We start from the raw sequence: 16,228 nt of genomic DNA on the forward strand, positions 1-16,228 counted from the left end.
CTCACAGCACTGCCATTCCCAGGCTCACAGCACTGCCATTCCCAGGCTCACAGCACTGCCATTCCCAGGCTCACAGCACTGCCATTGCCGGGCTCACAGCACTGCCATTCCCGGGCTCACAGCACTGCCATTCCCATGCTCACAACACTGCCATTCCCAGGCTCACAGCACTGCCATTGCCATGCTCACAGCACTGCCATTCCCAGGCTCACAGCACTGCCATTCCCATGCTCACAGCACTGCCATTGCCGGGCTCACAGCACTGCCATTCCAGGCTCACAGCACTGCTATTCCCGGGCTCACAGCACTGCCATTCCCGGGCTCACAGCACTACCATTCCCGGGCTCACAGCACTGCCATTGCCAGGCTCACAGCACTGCCAATTCCGGGCTCACAGCACTGCTATTGCCATGCTCACAGCACTGCCATTGCCATGCTCACAGCACTGCCATTCCCAGGCTCACAGCACTGCCATTCCCGGGCTCACAGCACTGCCTTTCCCATGCTCACAGCACTGCCATTCCCGGGCTCACAGCACTGCCATTCCCGGGCTCACAGCACTGCCATTCCCATGCTCACAGCACTGCCATTGCCATGCTCACAGCACTGCCATTGCCAGGCTCACAGCACTGCCATTCCCGGGCTCACAGCACTGCCATTCCCAGGCTCACAGCACTGCCATTCCCAGGCTCACAGCACTGCCATTGCCATGCTCACAGCACTGCCATTCCCGGGCTCACAGCACTGCCATTCCCGGGCTCACAGCACTGCCATTGCCAGGCTCACAGCACTGCCATTGCCATGCTCACAGCACTGCCATTGCCTGGCTCACAGCACTGCCATTTCCAGGCTCACAGCACTGCCATTCCCGGGCTCACAGCACTGCCATTCCCGGGCTCACAGCACTGCCATTGCCGGGCTCACAGCACTGCCATTGCCATGCTCACAGCACTGCCATTGCCGGGCTCACAGCACTGCCATTCCCGGGCTCACAGCACTGCCATTGCCGGGCTCACAGCACTGCTATTCCAGGCTCACCGCACTGCCCGTTTGCCAGCCTTCTCCAGTCCACGCAGACCCCGTGGAGCCCGCACAGTGCCGCGTAGGTCTGCATGCTCTGGCACTCGGTGCTGGGGTGCTCCTCCGAGCATCCGCTGGCCACACACGCCTCGTAATAGGGCTGGGGGGGAACCACGCTGTGGCACTCCGTCAGAGTCCTTCACAAAGCAAGCAGAAAGACCTCGGGCTACTTCCAAGGAAGAATTCAACTCAGAGCCAAACCATCCCTCCTGCCCCAGGCAAAGTCTCAAGGTACAACTACAAATTGTTCTCATAGGCAATACAACCCCACAGCTTACCTGCCATTCTTTACAATGCTTTGAAAGAAAACAATATTATGTTGGATTGTTACCTGCAAAGGCTCCTTCACAACTCATAGCTATGTGTCTGTATACTGATGTTTTTATTCTAGCATGTTTGAAAATCCTGCTTTAAACAACGAAATTATTTTTAAAACAGACATATATACTTGATTACTCTATTCTGTGTTTCATATAATTCAGAGCTTTCAGATACTGAATTATAGCTAGTTCCCACTTGGCCTCTCCAAAACTGACAGGCAGAGGGAGTGCCAAGCAGCAGACACTATTAAGAGAGGACTGATTTTGCTGATGCAGCTGAAAAATGTCTGCCAAGCTCAAGAACACACACATCAGTTCACTGCTCAGTTTCACAAGGTATGCAAGATTTTCATATCCTAGAATCAGTTCACCCAAGCCATTTAGTGAAGAACAAAATTACCCTGTGGGCTTATTTTTCTGATACTTTTGGGAGTTGTCTTACCAGATGATTTTACACAGATTAGAAGGCACACAATGCTGATGGTACCCAGTCTTCCATAGCTGTGAGACACCAGGATTACAGTATCTGTTGGTCGGATATGGGACTTTCCAATCTAATGCCATCTCTTTGAAAGACTTGACAATCTCACCATTCCTCTTCATAGCATCATCAGACTTCTGGTTGGTGCAGGTACCTGGTAGCAATATAAAAATGACAGTTCAAGGACAGTTGATGCTGGTGAAGCTGCTTTTAGAGAAAATCTTTGGGGAAGTTCTCCTCCTTGTGTAAAGGGAGCTACAAGTGGGGTCCTGGATAAATTCAGACAAACTGTTTCTAGGAAGAGAAGGCTCAAAGAAACAGTTTGCCAGCTAATGATGAAAACCAGAGTTGATACATTTCTCCTGGTGGCCAGAGTAACTGAGATGGCACAGGACTCCACATTTCCTACATTCCTATATGAAGTGGGTATGATGAAAAGGAAAGGCCTAGAAAAATTCTATCTCCATCCCCCAACAGACTGCAAACAGAATGAAAGGATATTACTTAAAACTACATTCCCTGACAGTGTCTTTCCATTAAAAAAACTTATGAACATTTGTGAGAAATAGTGAAGTTGCAAGCATTTAGAGATATTACAAGGGAATGAGAGATAGAAGGAGGAAAATTCAGAGCATTAATTTTTTGTCAGCTGATGAGGATACTCACCACAGAGTCCCTTGGTATTGTTATAAAACTTGCCAAAAGGGAGTTTTATGTAAAATGCAAGTCGACTATAAGAGATGTAAACCTCTAATTCAGGTATTTCAACTATGGTGTAAAGGCCAGAACTGGTTATCCTGATACCATTCTTTAAAATGTCTGGAACAACTTTCTTATCATCAAACAAAATCTGAAAAGAAAAGAAACAAAAGGTTTTTATAGTCACTCTTTCATTGAGTAAGGTACATGATTAGTGCAACTGGAAAGCAGAGCAGCACAAATTCAAACCATAGATACACCAAATTATGTCTGTCAAAGGCAGTTATTTAAGCACTTGTCTAATATTCCTTTTTAATATGTTGCAATTTATATTTGAATACTCATAACAGTATGCAAAAAAAATTCAGTTATGTGATCATTTCCCTGAGTTTTTAGAATATACAGATTCTATTGACACAAAGCAAAAAAGAGAGAGAAGAAGCAAAGTAATTGCATTTCTTACCCATTCCATATTTTACAAGCTTAATCTTTTGTAATGACAGGACATTTGGCAGTACAGTAATACAACTACAGCAAAATAATTTTGAGAATTCATTTAAACACAATACCAAGTTTGTTTCTTTTCCATGTTCCACTGCTTGTGTCAGAATAACAACAGATTTGGAGTAAAAAATGATAAGGGACATTGAACAAATTGCTCCACCCGTGGCAGCACAGTAGTAGTTGTCTATGTGAATCCAGAAGTTGTAAGAATCAGGATGAATTGACTTCACAAGGACGTAGGTACAGTTTTCTTTAAAATGGTAATATGCTCCATCAAAAGTCACATAATGCTCATTTCCCCATCCACTGCAAATACCTGAAAGACAGAATGACAGGCTTCAAGTTTGACTTCTAAGCTACCTGTACATACAAGTTAGTTTTAACCTTTTAACTCACTTCCAGTCAGAGACAAAATATCCAGTTTGATAAAAAGAAATTACTCTAGCAAGGACATCTGCTTTCAACAGCCAAGATTTCAGATGGGATTTCTCTTCCATACTACTGAATTGATATGAACATAATATAGATGTTGATCAGATAGACTTTTATTTTTTGAGGCTCAGCTGAACATAGGATAAATTTCAGGAATTCTCCTGCCACTTACACTGACACTCAGAGACTTCACAGCAACCTGTTTCATCGGAGTGTTTTGTGAATGGGAAACCATTGACACAGAGTTTCATTTGCTGAGGTGGGCAAGCCATGACAGACAATTTGACATTGTTTCCTTCTCCCAGACAAGTGGCAGTATGGCAGTTTCCAAAATTCCATGTTTCATTAAACTGTTGATTAATTGAAAAAGAAGAGAAGAGGCAGATAACAAAGTAATGTCACAAAATCTTAAAAATCACGCAGAACAACTACATTCCATTCAGTTAATTGTCTAGCATAGCAAAATTTGAAGTCTACTCTGGCTCTGGAAAGCAGGCAATACAAGCTATATAGGAATCAAGAGAGCCTGGATATCTACTCTTTTACATACATATGTTAGGGCCCTGACCACTTCTAATGGTAGGACACTGCCAGATGTGGCTTCCTAGTCTTTGTTCAGCTTAGGTAGATGTACTCACATACAATCATTTAGGTGTTTCAGGTGAACAGAAGAATCTTTAACTTATTCTTTCAGGGGGGGTTTCTGGCATACTTCTAAATCATCTTATTCAGTCCAGCTGTAGTGCTGGATACCAGCACCAGAGGAGAACACTAAATCTTGGCTGCAGGCAATGCATGAATGGTGGAATGATGAAACACATCATCTTCAAAGTCTCTCACCTTTCTGGGAGGAATGAGTGCAAGACAATCGCTCACAGAAGTCCTTGTGGGAGCAGGAACTTGGTTTGTTACACCAGGAGCAGGTGTTGATGGACAGGTTTCAGAATGTGGATCACAGACCTTGAGGGTCTCAGCATGACCAGTTTTACACTCTGCCCAGACTAATTCAATCTGACAGGATTTATTGCAGACAGAGTAAGCACAACGACCTGATACATTCACTGGCAGAGAAACATTTTCTCCTGCAAGGGCAAAACCCAAGTGTTAGTTATCCTGAGGCCTGATAACAGAGCAGTTGCATTCTCAGCCCTGCATTTACCCATCTGTACCCAATAGCCATGCTCAGGGGACTGTCTGTCTGCAGCTCCTGGGATGCAGTGGCTGAACTGGACAGCAATTCATCCAAATGGCAAAGACTGAGGGAGGGCCACAAGGTCTAATCTGAAATTCTGCTCTTAGGTACATTGGCAGGAATTGAAACTGAGTACGAGAAGAGACAATACTGAGTACATCAACGAGAGCATCTGCTCTTCACAAACACCAGGTGGTAAGTGAAGCAGGAGCTACTAAGAAATGAAGAATATTTGGAATATTACTGTGAGTTACAAGCTCACGTTCATTAGTTTGGGATTCAGAGCTCTGCTGACATCAGCAATTGCTATTTCTTACACCAAGGGTATTCAAACCAAAACAAAGTTTTTGGGCATGGGCAGTTTTAGTTATGAAGGTGTTAGCTACTGTTCAAAGATGTAACAACTTCTGGTACTGTCTAACTGTGACAGGCAGAATGAGCACCTGCTGAAGCACTTTTATGAATCAGAACATCTTTCCATGTCAATGGTGCATAAAAAAAAATTGCATGGCTTCTCACCTGTTTGTATCAACTGTCCATTGTCATTGCAGAAGCAGGGAGTTGCAACCTTTGATGAGGGAGGTACAGATGTTATATATTGCATATGTAGTTCTGCAGGAAATCAGAACAATTAGTATTTTAATTCTCTACTACTCTACTTTCAAGCCCTACGATATCTCTTACATTCTCTACAACCACAACAAAAAAAAGAAAAAAACAACCTTTTTTTTACCCCCACTACATTCTGTACACATCCACACTGAAACCATCCTCTGTATTTATAAACACTCTCTCTATTACACAGTAAAGTGCTGTAATACTGCACACACACACACCCCTAGTTTCTTTTTCCTATTTGGAATACAATAAATGCCCCTTTTTCTGTCATTTATTCATTTCAATTTAATGTTTCTAGTCCTGCTGTACTTCACCTGACTTTGGAGAGGTGATTTCCAGTGGCACTCCATTTGGATTTTTAATGTTTTGTTTCAAAGAAACTGTTGGTTTAAATAGAGACAGATCATGCAAACATTTCACTATGCCACCTACAGTCTGCTTTCAATAATCCTTCCTTTACTAGGTATTACTTCACTGTACTTATTCCACTTGTTAACATTTACAGTAAATACCAAACACACAGGCTCATCATCAAGTATTTAGCTCTTCCACTCACATGAATAGAGAAATATATATATTAGCCACTTATTTTTATTTGTAAAAATCTTGTGGCAAATTCCCCACTTTTATCTCATTCTCCTTCCTATTTTCTGATTTTTCACATTCCATTCACACTGGAAAATGTCTTTTGAACAGGATTTAACTGCCAGGAAGCTTTATTTTCATATTCCAATGACTGGTCTGAGATTCACTTATTCCAATGCAGAAAACAGTACAATAAAAACCAGAGTGTGTTATGAGTGATAAGGAGAAAAAAAGATTTAGAAGTATGAAATATTGAGACTAACAACACCAGAGTGTCAACTGTGATATGCTCAAGCTTATTGTAAAGGTTGTGTGAAAAATTGCTGAATCTTTCTATTCTCTCTTAACCTCACTGACAGTAAGGTCAGTAAGAATCTATAAAATTGCACTTTTGGTCCTCACCCTAAGACCCACAAGCTGTGATCCCTCAGTTTTGAAAGTTCAAAAGTCTTAAATTCTGCTCTTATCCTAGACATGCTGTAGGAGGCTTTTTCCAGGATGAATAAATCTTATTACAATTATGGATTTGCATGGAATCAGTCTGGTACCTTGTGCTGGTGTAGATGGAGTTCTGCAGGGGGTAAGGGTTTTAATGATCTGTCCATCAGGGCCACAGACAGCTTCACCACACTCAGTCCCATACATGTGGCTGTACACAGTTTCATTTAAGGTGTAGGTCTTCCCATTGTAGCAGCACAGGCAAACTGAGGCACAAAAGAGAAAATGCCATGGCAACAGAGGACACTTGCAGTATAAATACAAGTGAAAAGCAAACCAAACTCTACATTTACCCTTCTGGAGCTCACAACATCACACATTAATTACTTGGCTAAGAAACTTTTTCAGTTTCTATTTGAGAAGCTGCACTGTGAGTCTGTCTCATTTATTTAAAGTGTGTTGGATTTTTCTGGTGTTCTGCTGTTGTTTCTTGGAGTCAGCTTGCATAGAGGAAATACTGGCTGGTAAAAGCATGAGAACTGGTACTGGCCTACAGCATGGAGCACAGGAGAACTCCCTCTGGGCAGGGAGTGTGACTGGGATTACTGCCTTTCTGAGTGAAAAAAGCACTGGCTCAGGAGGTGTTGCACAGCATTTCCATCCACAAATGAGGTGCATGTAGTGGTACACAATTTCATTTAAATATATGAGAAACTCTCCAGATTTTGGAGACTGTACATGTAAGAACCAAAGGAAGTGTATATATTATTGTAACAAAATCAGCTAAACTGCAAATGCATTAACTACTGGGTCACCCTGTGTTTTGGGATGATTTTGCCCAGGTATGGAAATGAACTGATACTGCACCTTAACCAAATGTGTCCTTTATGCACACAAACATGTATCTAATAATCTAGCAGTCTTAGTTTATTTTATTAAATGAATGGTCAGGAAACAGCACTTCTACAAGATTTGCCTTGTTCTAGAAGTTCTTTTTAAAAGAGGTACCATTAATGGCCTGCTACCTATCTGTCTTCACTGACTACCAAGGAAGTGCAGAAGTGGAAAAGTGGTATTAACCTGGGTAAGATGAATCCTACATATCACACATGTCTCCTTCCTCCCCATGATTATCCTTTACACAGTTCTTGAGGTCAAAGGCTGCATTCTGCTTATCAAAGTATATCTGTGCTGCTGTGCACCCACATATTAAACTACCTGTCTGGCCTCCCATTACCAGTATGTCTGCAGTAACATGTGATGCTGGGTTGTTCAGTACTGCCATCACTCAATGCATAGTGAGGCTGGTGAAAAGTTACCTTTGGAGTCTTCAGCACATAGTTTCTCTTTGGGATCGCTGAAGAGAAAGAGTAAAAAAGAATCATTTTATTGAAATGAATTAGTATATGGAATAACAGTGTTTGCAAATGCACCTACTTTTACAAAAAAACTATGCCTGGATTTAATAGTAATTGCCACTGCCTATAAACATTAACAAAACATCTCCTAATTTGTCCTTTCCAGTCCTATTTTACCTTTCTCACCATCAATTGACCTACCATGAAGTGCAGTTGGGGAGGGAAACACACTCTCTGCTCTCCTCATCAAAATATGGCTTGTCAGGACTACACTCTGGGTAGCAGCCTGGAAATTTAAACAAAGTATTCTTAGTCTGAGTTACACAGACACAGGAAAACACAGATAAAAATACAGATATGATCCCCAAATGAATGTGATTCTAGTTTGAATATTCTTTTTACTACCAATTATTTCTCCAAGTCCTCTTTTTCTCTCTCTCTCCAAAGTTTTAATTTATTATGTTTGTCAACATAGTAAAAAAACATAAAAGATAATTATTCTTTGCTAATTTATATTGGTGTTTTATCTCTCCATATATTTAAAGGCAGGAGGCAAATGATGCTATGAATGGCACCATCACAGCAAGGCAAGGAATCAGCAAGGCATGGTCAGTGAGCTTCTGGGACAGCTGGAACAACCTTTCAGTCACCTTGATGCTTTAGACATTTAAAACTAGTCCAGACTAGTAGCTGCAACTCCCATAAGCAGCATTAAAGTCAAAGAAGAATTACCTTCTAAACTGTACAGCAAGTTCCCACATTTCCCTTGTGGGTTCCTGCAGGTCCTTAGACAAGGGGCTCCACATGGTTTATAGAACCACTCATGTTTGTCAGGTGGATTGTAATAATCACAGAACACAGCTGGAACAAATGAATAAAAAACATTTATGTCTCAGACACTGGGCAGGGACTATTTTTAAATCTTGTTTAAAAGATTTTAATAAGATTTTAATAATGATAAAAAGAGCTTGTTCAGTCACACATGCAGAGCAATGTAAGTGTTCTGCATGCCCTGTGTGCCTGAGCACAGGGGGCACTGCTTTCTGGGTGCATTTCAGTGCAGTACTTACGGCAAATGGCAGGGGTTCTCCAGTTAATACACACACCAGCCCTGCTGCAGCTCCTCGAGTAAGCAGCAACTGAGGTACAAAAGCACTCACAGTCTCCCACACTGTCACAGCCACAGAAGTCAGACACACAAGATTCATAGTATGGAATTGGGTTCACCTGCCAAAACACCGACAGAGCTGTCACCACAGCTGTATCTGCTGCACTGGGTTTTAATGAGGGAAAGGGCTCTGAATTTCTGTCATGCACTGATGGTTTGTGGCAGACTGGGATTGTCATGAAGGAGCTGTGATATTTTACAACAGGTAGTTTTCTATTTTCACCTGCCTGGTAGAATTGGACTGTAAATCTTCCTATTCTCATATGTGTAATGCTGCCACATACAACTTAAAATGCCTTCCCAGTGTGATTTCTGCAGGACTGAACTACTTTGTTTTGGCTTAGCACAACTACACAGTGTGTGCACTCTTCAACTGAGAGACAGTGATTAAGTGAATATAAAAGGAAACCCCATTTCCACTAAACTTCAAGTCTCTTGTTTTTTAACCATTGCCAACATAAACTAACCAAGGAAATTAAACCAAGTCTGTTTTTAAAACTGTTTAATAAACTGCACTGAAGCTTTGTATAGACATTCTAATTAAGAAGAGTAGCCTTGTTGCTGTTTAAATTAATTCAATTTGTGACTCAAATAAACTTGAATGAACTTCCCAAGGATCACCATACAAACAGTCCTAGACTAACTTATCTCTACATTTTACAGATACCTAACTTTCTACTTCTGGTGGCCAACTATTATCCTCTCTATCTTCAGTTGTTCAAAACAGGCACTGCTGTTTCCTCAATACTGTACAACAGGATTTAACTGGCATAGCTATGAAGTGAGGTTTTGAGAGAGGCAGCCTTGTACTACTGTAGTAGCTTCAATACTAAAATTATGCTGCAAATGTGCTGCAAAACAGCAACAAATATCTAGTGTGAAACTATCAAGGATGGGAGGACAGGATTACCTTGCTGTGACAGGCTTCAAAGATGTTACTTTTAATGATGCTGCAGTGCTTCTGTCCCAGGGCAGACTTGAAAGGCTGATCTGCACACAGGTCTGTCATGTTTGTATTTGAGCAGGTGCTTGTTATTTTCCAGCTGTTTCCAAACTCCTGGATGCTCATCTCCATGGACTGCCCTCTGGTTGTGAAGTCGTTCCTTGAGCGGCCATCAAAGTCCCCACAAAGGCCACAGACTTTTCCCTGTGTAATTTGTGTAGGCACAGTAAATGCTTTGGTTATTTTGAGTGCAGCCCACTCTTTGACAAAAATAAACTATAGAACTTGTAAAGGCAAAATAGGTACAAGTTTCTAAACAGACAGCAAAAAATGTCTTAGAAAAAGTTGGACTTCAAGTGACAGAAATGCTCCTAATGTGTTACCAATACTTCTAGCCCCAAATATTCTGGAGTGTTTTATACTGACTGAACTGTGCAGTAAAACACAAGATATGATCTGCTTGCTGCTGCTTCTTGTCCACTAAACCAAACTTTTTCCAAGCCTTTTTTTCCAAGCCCTGCTTTTCAAACTGGGGCTCCAGTTCTGGTTGCATAACTCTGAGTTTGAAATCATAATTCCCAATCCACCCCCTACTTACCTGGAAAGATGGGGCCACGTGAACAACAACAGTAGTCTTTTGGTCCCACATGAAGTTCATCCCTTGATTAGTTTCAATTACAATATAACCTCCTCTGAGGTCCACTTTGTAATTTTTCTCAGCTCCTGGATCAGTGGCTATCTCCTGAATTCTTCCCTCCAAGAGCCTTATTTCACTGCTCTACAAAGGAACAGACACATTGCATGGAAGGAAATCAAATAGAAAACCTAGTGCAACAACACTAGCACTCTGCCTCTTGTTCTTTGTCATCCTCACACTCTGTCTTGGTAGATAGGTGACCCACAGTCATGGATGCACAGAGCCTACTGTCACAAATGCAAACACACACATAAAACACATCCATAGAGTGTTGTTGATTCCTTGCATCTTTCCCCTCATCCACAGAAGTGTTCAATCCCTGTTAACATCAAATACCTAAGCCTTTTCCAACGTCTCTGCCTTAGCTTGCTGGCTGTTTGACTTCCATAAGTAGCAGCAACTGAGATGGAATATAAGAGAATGGTACAGTAAGTACAGTAAGTAGACTGCATCTCCTTGGTTATAACTAGCTCTAGACAAACCTCAAAAATCAATGTGATCTTTAGGGAGCAGATGGAGCGTGACTTCCCACAGGCGTTGTTCTGAATCACAATCCGGAAGGTGCCAGCATCCACGTTATTAGGGCAAAAATCCTTAGAAAAACAGATAACATTCTCTTAGATCTTGGCAACTAAACCAGTCATAAGCATTTTCAGGAGCTCTAAATGAATGACACTCTGATCTGACTTATTTTTTCACTAAAATTCTAGGAATTTTAGAAGAATCTAGTGGAAGATGACCTGGTGGCAGGTTCATACTTGACCAGGATTTTAAAAAAGAGAAACTAATGGGGAAAATGAGCTTGTCATAGCAGCAGCCAAAAAAGGTAAAAACATATTTTCTTAAAATTAGCAAAACCAACTAAAATTTGGGGATGACAAAATGTCTCACTGAGTGCTGTCCCATTACATGCAGTTATTATACATGAGGCTCACACATTAACCTCTGCATACTTCTGTCACAACAAAACTAATGCCAGTCTTGGATGGCTGGTGGAAACACTTTTCACACAATTCCTTTCCCTTGAAAATGCGAGAATGCTGTCAGGAAAGGGCAGTCCAACCAAGGAGTGAATAATTTGGGATCACGCAGTGCCCTCTTGTGTCACTTCTGAGAGTCAATTTGCTTCACTCTACCAGTTCTAGGTGCAAGAGGACAGGAGTAGGTTCTGCTCATCAGTTTGGCTATTTTGCATGGGAATGCCTTTTAATTACCCAGACTGAAGCCTACAGTGTGGGCTTGAAAAGCATATGGATAGGAAATTGAAAATAATTTGATACCTGAGCTAGGATATAGTCACAGTCTCCAAGGAAATCAAACTTCTCCCCATCAAAGCTCATGTAATGCCCATTTCCATATACAGTGCAGGTTCCCTTGCAGGGATTGTCTGTGCAGTTCCACTGCCTTTTGTTGCAGGTGCTGGGAGGGAAAATGCAAAGAATATCAACATTTGCATGAAACATGGGCTCTCCTTAACCCAAAACGGGTAGAATAATTAAAAGGTTTGTTGTTTGCAGTGCCCTCTCAACTGTTCTAAGATCATGCCATGAAATGCCATATAAATCAGAAAGTTCACAGTTACTACCCTGACACATTTATACTATTATTTCCTTCAAGTATATTTTAAATAATTGAGTCTTGGCAGCAGACGGTGGGGGTTTAGGAGACAAATTCAAGGTGAAGAACTGAATATTTCAACCATTTCTGAATTTTAATCTGTGAGGGATCATGTTGCAGTTCTGTTACAGTGGTGTGAACAAATATTATCTCTGCCTTTCCTTGGGTCTGGCTGAGATGGAGAGAATTTTTTCCTCTCAGCAGCCTTCATGGTGCTGTGCTTTGCATTGGCAGCTACAAAGGTGTGGTAACACCCCAGTGTTTTGGCTACTGCTGAGCAGCACTCCCACAGCATCAGTGCTGTCTCCTCAGCATTCTCCCCCTCACCAGTAGGCTGGGGCATGGATGAGGTTTTGGGAGGGGACAGAGACAGCTGTCCTGAACTGGCCAAATGGATATTCCAAACCATGTGATGTCTGCTCAGCAATAAAAGCCAAGAGAACAGGAGAATGGGGTGGGAACAGAGTGATGTATGTTATGATGTTTGCTTTCTGAGGCCCTACTTCTTGGAAAGTGGGTTGGACATCACCTGCTGATGGGAAGTAGGGGATAAATATTTTGTTTTCCTTTTCTTCTGCATACAGCTTTTGCTTTTGCTTTATTAAACCATCTTTATTTTGACCCATGAGTTTTTTCCATCTTGTTTTCTCCCCAATCCTGTCTAGCTGAGGAGGGTAGTGGTAGAGCAGCTAGGTGGCCACCTAATGTCCAGCCAAAGTCAACCCACCATACCTTGACAAACCTCACTTCTAGTTCAGGAGGACAGAAAATTTAGTTTTATAGCCCTGACACAGAGCCTGCCTTTTCTTTCCCATGTGTGTCCTCTTCTCATAAGAAAACTAAGCCCTCATTGCAATAAAACTTCTTAACAGTTTGTCAGGTTTTGACTTCACAAGCGACACTTAACTGCCTGTACCAATGGTGATTAGATCAAAGTGTTTCTAGCTCTTATTTTCTGTGCATGCACTTGGCAGAACTATACAGTCTCATCTTTGTTAAATAATGGATAAGGATTAAAAGCATTTTACCCACCATAATCAGTAATAACAGTGGAGTCTATGGCACTAAAAATTTGAGCAACTTGAGTATTAATTTATCTGGAGAACTGTGCATCTGAAAGCACTGCAAGTCTCAAGGGAGGACCATTGCAATTCCTCTTTGACTAAATTCAGTCATTATCCAGGGTTCAGCTGTGCCCAACACACACAGACTCAATTCCCCCTTATTGAATGAGCAACCACACACCAACCAGGGTAAGGCTGGTGTTTCTGAAGCTTTTAGGGAAACAGAAAAGGATGAAAATCATTTGACAGAAGATACTGGTGCTTGTTCTCCCCAAGCGCAGGTTCATGCAGCATGATGCAGAGAAATACTTCCTCTTTTATTTTTACTAGCAGCTCAATGGCTCTCATGATGGAGAGGAAGGCTTGAAAGCACAGCCTGCCCCGTGGGTGCACTATGGACTGACAATCCTAACAAACTTTGTTATAAAACAAGACTCTCTGGGATAACGTACCATGTGTTGCAGTCCACCTTGATGGTTTCCCCGGGTTTATAGAAGTGTCCTCCGTGAACACATGGACATTGATCTTTGGGAATACATCCTCCACTGCCATCCAGTACCAGTCCATCGGGACACATGCAGCCAGAAACACATTCTGTGACATACTGCACATTAGAAGATGCAAGAGAAGACAATTTGTTAGTGTACAGAAAGAACAGAGAACCAGCAGAGGTGTGCTAGCTCTGGATGCCAAAGCTCTGGATTTAAAAAACAACAGCTTAATTGTAAGATAGGGGAAATCATGCTACAAACATCACAGGTGCATTGTTAGCTTCAGCTGCTGTGTTATCAGTGAAACAGTGTGTGCCCAGCATAGCCTGTTCCCATCAGTGCTTGATAAGGACAATCCTACATGCTGTGCTGTGCCCCTGCTGGGGGGTGAATTCCTTACACAGTGCATGTCCTGTGTCTTGCAGCTTTTCTGACACTCTGATCCAGTTGCTCCAGGACCTGCAGAGCTGCAGTTGAAGTAATACATAGGAGCTGGGCAATCTGCAGTAGGAGAAAACATGTCAGGAAGATAATTTAGAGAGAGCAATAAGATGCTGTCAGCAATTGCAAAAAAAAACAGCCAGAAGATTTCAGAGGGCAGCAGGTGTCTATCATTTAAAGTTTCTAATAGTTTTGCTTCTGCCCAATAACAGTGAAGGGAGAAGAAGGCAGATAACTTGTAAGCTTTGGGAAATATCCTCATCGTCTAAAAAGTCTAGCAAGTCTAGTGACATTTTACACAGACAAATGTTATCAATACCTAACACATTTCAGGGAGAATGGAAAAATGTGCAGAATGCTAAAATGTTACAGAAAGTGAGAGATAACACAGAAAAACATTATAAATATTGGCTGACACCATAATGCCATTATTTAACAAAATCTCACCTTTTACTAAGACAGTTTCTCCAATGCAGTCTAATCTTCCTTGAATGCATTTGCTAAAGAGATTCCATAAAACAAAACACATCAGCTCTTTGCACTTTTCTCCCTCACTAGGGAGAAAGGCACTGCAAAGCTTCACTTGTCACATGAATAACAAATTCCTATCAAAATGAATATTTGTTACAGCTATCAGTTTCACAGACATGAATTACCATCCCCAGAACGAAGATTAAAAGACCCAGCTCTTAAAATACTCTTCCTTCATCTGCCACTGGTTCATTGTGTGTTTTCCCTAAATCAAGTTTTTCCTAAGCATCCATTTTCCTCTCCATGAGACAAGACTAATACTTTCTTAAATATGAGATCTCTTAAATTACTAAATGAATATGTGATTACAAAATAGTATAGAATCCTCAGTAGGAAGACAGCTAGAGAGAGAACATATAAACATCTAAAGATAAGAAAAAAGCCTTAGCCTGGTAGATGTTTCCATTGCTGCCCTAAGGTAGTTGAAAATGAAAATAATGACAATAGTTTCTTAAGGCAGATGCAAATGCATTACACTATTTTTAGTATCCTCCCCCCATGCCCCCCCCCCCCCATTTTCTCTCTCTCTCTTTTTTAAAAAATCAGTTTTAAAACTGAGAATTGGGTGGGTTTATTCATGGACAATTTTTATTTTTTAAATAGTCTGCAGGATGGTGTGGTGGTTTTCACTTTGCTCTTTCATTTCAAAGCCTGAAACTCCTCCAAGCCTTCTGTCTTCTAGAAAACCTGCTCCCACTGTTTGTGGATATTTTTTACACAATGAACTCTGCAAGAGGTAGATTACAAATATTCTTCTATTTAACATGTTTTCAGGTTCTTGTTTGCTAGCAGGAATATGGGATCTTAACATTTGCTGTGGCTGCACTTCCTGCCAGGGGAAGAACCAATCTAGGAAAAATTTGCCATTTTTCCTAACTGTAAAATGATGCCATTCACGGATTGGAGCGGATGAGCCCTGATGTCCCCAGGCACAGAGCATCATCCCAGCAACTCACCACATGAGTTTATCCTCCTGGAAGGAGTTGCCAGGCTGAACAATCTTGCCTTTGTAGTAGCAGGGGCAGTCGTCTGGAGGCACACATTCCTCCTCATCGTTAAGGTAGGTGCCCTCGGGGCAAGCACAGCCCTCCATGGGCGCGATCCGGACCTTGCACAGCGGGTCGGGCTCGTCCAGCGAGCGGCACGACTGGTTGCAGTACTTCACACTATAGTCATAAACCATAGTCTCAGGACACTCCTCAGAGGGATCTTTGCAAGAGAAATAAAAGGGATGTATGGCCTTCTTTGTGCAATCAAACCTCATGACTTTAGCATGCCTTTCTGAACTCTGGTAGCCATAAATGTGCTTTTATCAAACTACCTGATCTTGACTCCCTGGGTTCTGGAAGAATATTTTTGTAATTTCCACAATTTACATTTCTATCTTATGCCAAGAACTGAAACCAATAACTTCTGACTCGTTAAAATTTTCTTTTCTGGCCTTTACTAATTATTTCTTTGAAACTTTGAACTTAAGAAATGACCATATTTTGTAAGAGACAAATTTTGACATTAAATGGCAGTGACAAGGAACTCTGCCAATCGATTGATGCTACCAAGAAAAGGGCA

At 41.7% G+C, this 16,228-nt stretch overlaps 1 protein-coding gene across 1 annotated transcript in view; it reads right to left on the bottom strand.

Moving 5' to 3' along the window:
• LOC130254300 (mucin-5B) overlaps positions 1 to 16,228 on the bottom strand; it is a 43,046-nt gene that overhangs the window by 9,842 nt on the left and 16,976 nt on the right. Inside the window, exons 16-35 of the mRNA XM_056493685.1 lie at positions 15,616 to 15,868; positions 14,576 to 14,628; positions 14,088 to 14,188; positions 13,649 to 13,800; positions 11,796 to 11,934; positions 10,998 to 11,108; positions 10,417 to 10,596; positions 9,786 to 10,022; positions 8,778 to 8,934; positions 8,440 to 8,568; positions 7,909 to 7,993; positions 7,669 to 7,706; positions 6,460 to 6,615; positions 5,228 to 5,320; positions 4,357 to 4,598; positions 3,689 to 3,866; positions 3,150 to 3,400; positions 2,548 to 2,731; positions 1,843 to 2,035; positions 1,039 to 1,217 (exon numbers count right to left, since the gene is read on the bottom strand). Coding sequence (XP_056349660.1) covers positions 1,039 to 1,217; positions 1,843 to 2,035; positions 2,548 to 2,731; positions 3,150 to 3,400; positions 3,689 to 3,866; positions 4,357 to 4,598; positions 5,228 to 5,320; positions 6,460 to 6,615; positions 7,669 to 7,706; positions 7,909 to 7,993; positions 8,440 to 8,568; positions 8,778 to 8,934; positions 9,786 to 10,022; positions 10,417 to 10,596; positions 10,998 to 11,108; positions 11,796 to 11,934; positions 13,649 to 13,800; positions 14,088 to 14,188; positions 14,576 to 14,628; positions 15,616 to 15,868 — 3,111 coding nt within the window. The remainder of the gene's footprint in view (positions 1 to 1,038; positions 1,218 to 1,842; positions 2,036 to 2,547; positions 2,732 to 3,149; positions 3,401 to 3,688; positions 3,867 to 4,356; positions 4,599 to 5,227; positions 5,321 to 6,459; positions 6,616 to 7,668; positions 7,707 to 7,908; positions 7,994 to 8,439; positions 8,569 to 8,777; positions 8,935 to 9,785; positions 10,023 to 10,416; positions 10,597 to 10,997; positions 11,109 to 11,795; positions 11,935 to 13,648; positions 13,801 to 14,087; positions 14,189 to 14,575; positions 14,629 to 15,615; positions 15,869 to 16,228) is intronic.

The sequence above is a fragment of the Oenanthe melanoleuca genome, chromosome 5, assembly GCF_029582105.1.
Source record: "Oenanthe melanoleuca isolate GR-GAL-2019-014 chromosome 5, OMel1.0, whole genome shotgun sequence".
NCBI lineage: Eukaryota > Metazoa > Chordata > Aves > Passeriformes > Muscicapidae > Oenanthe > Oenanthe melanoleuca.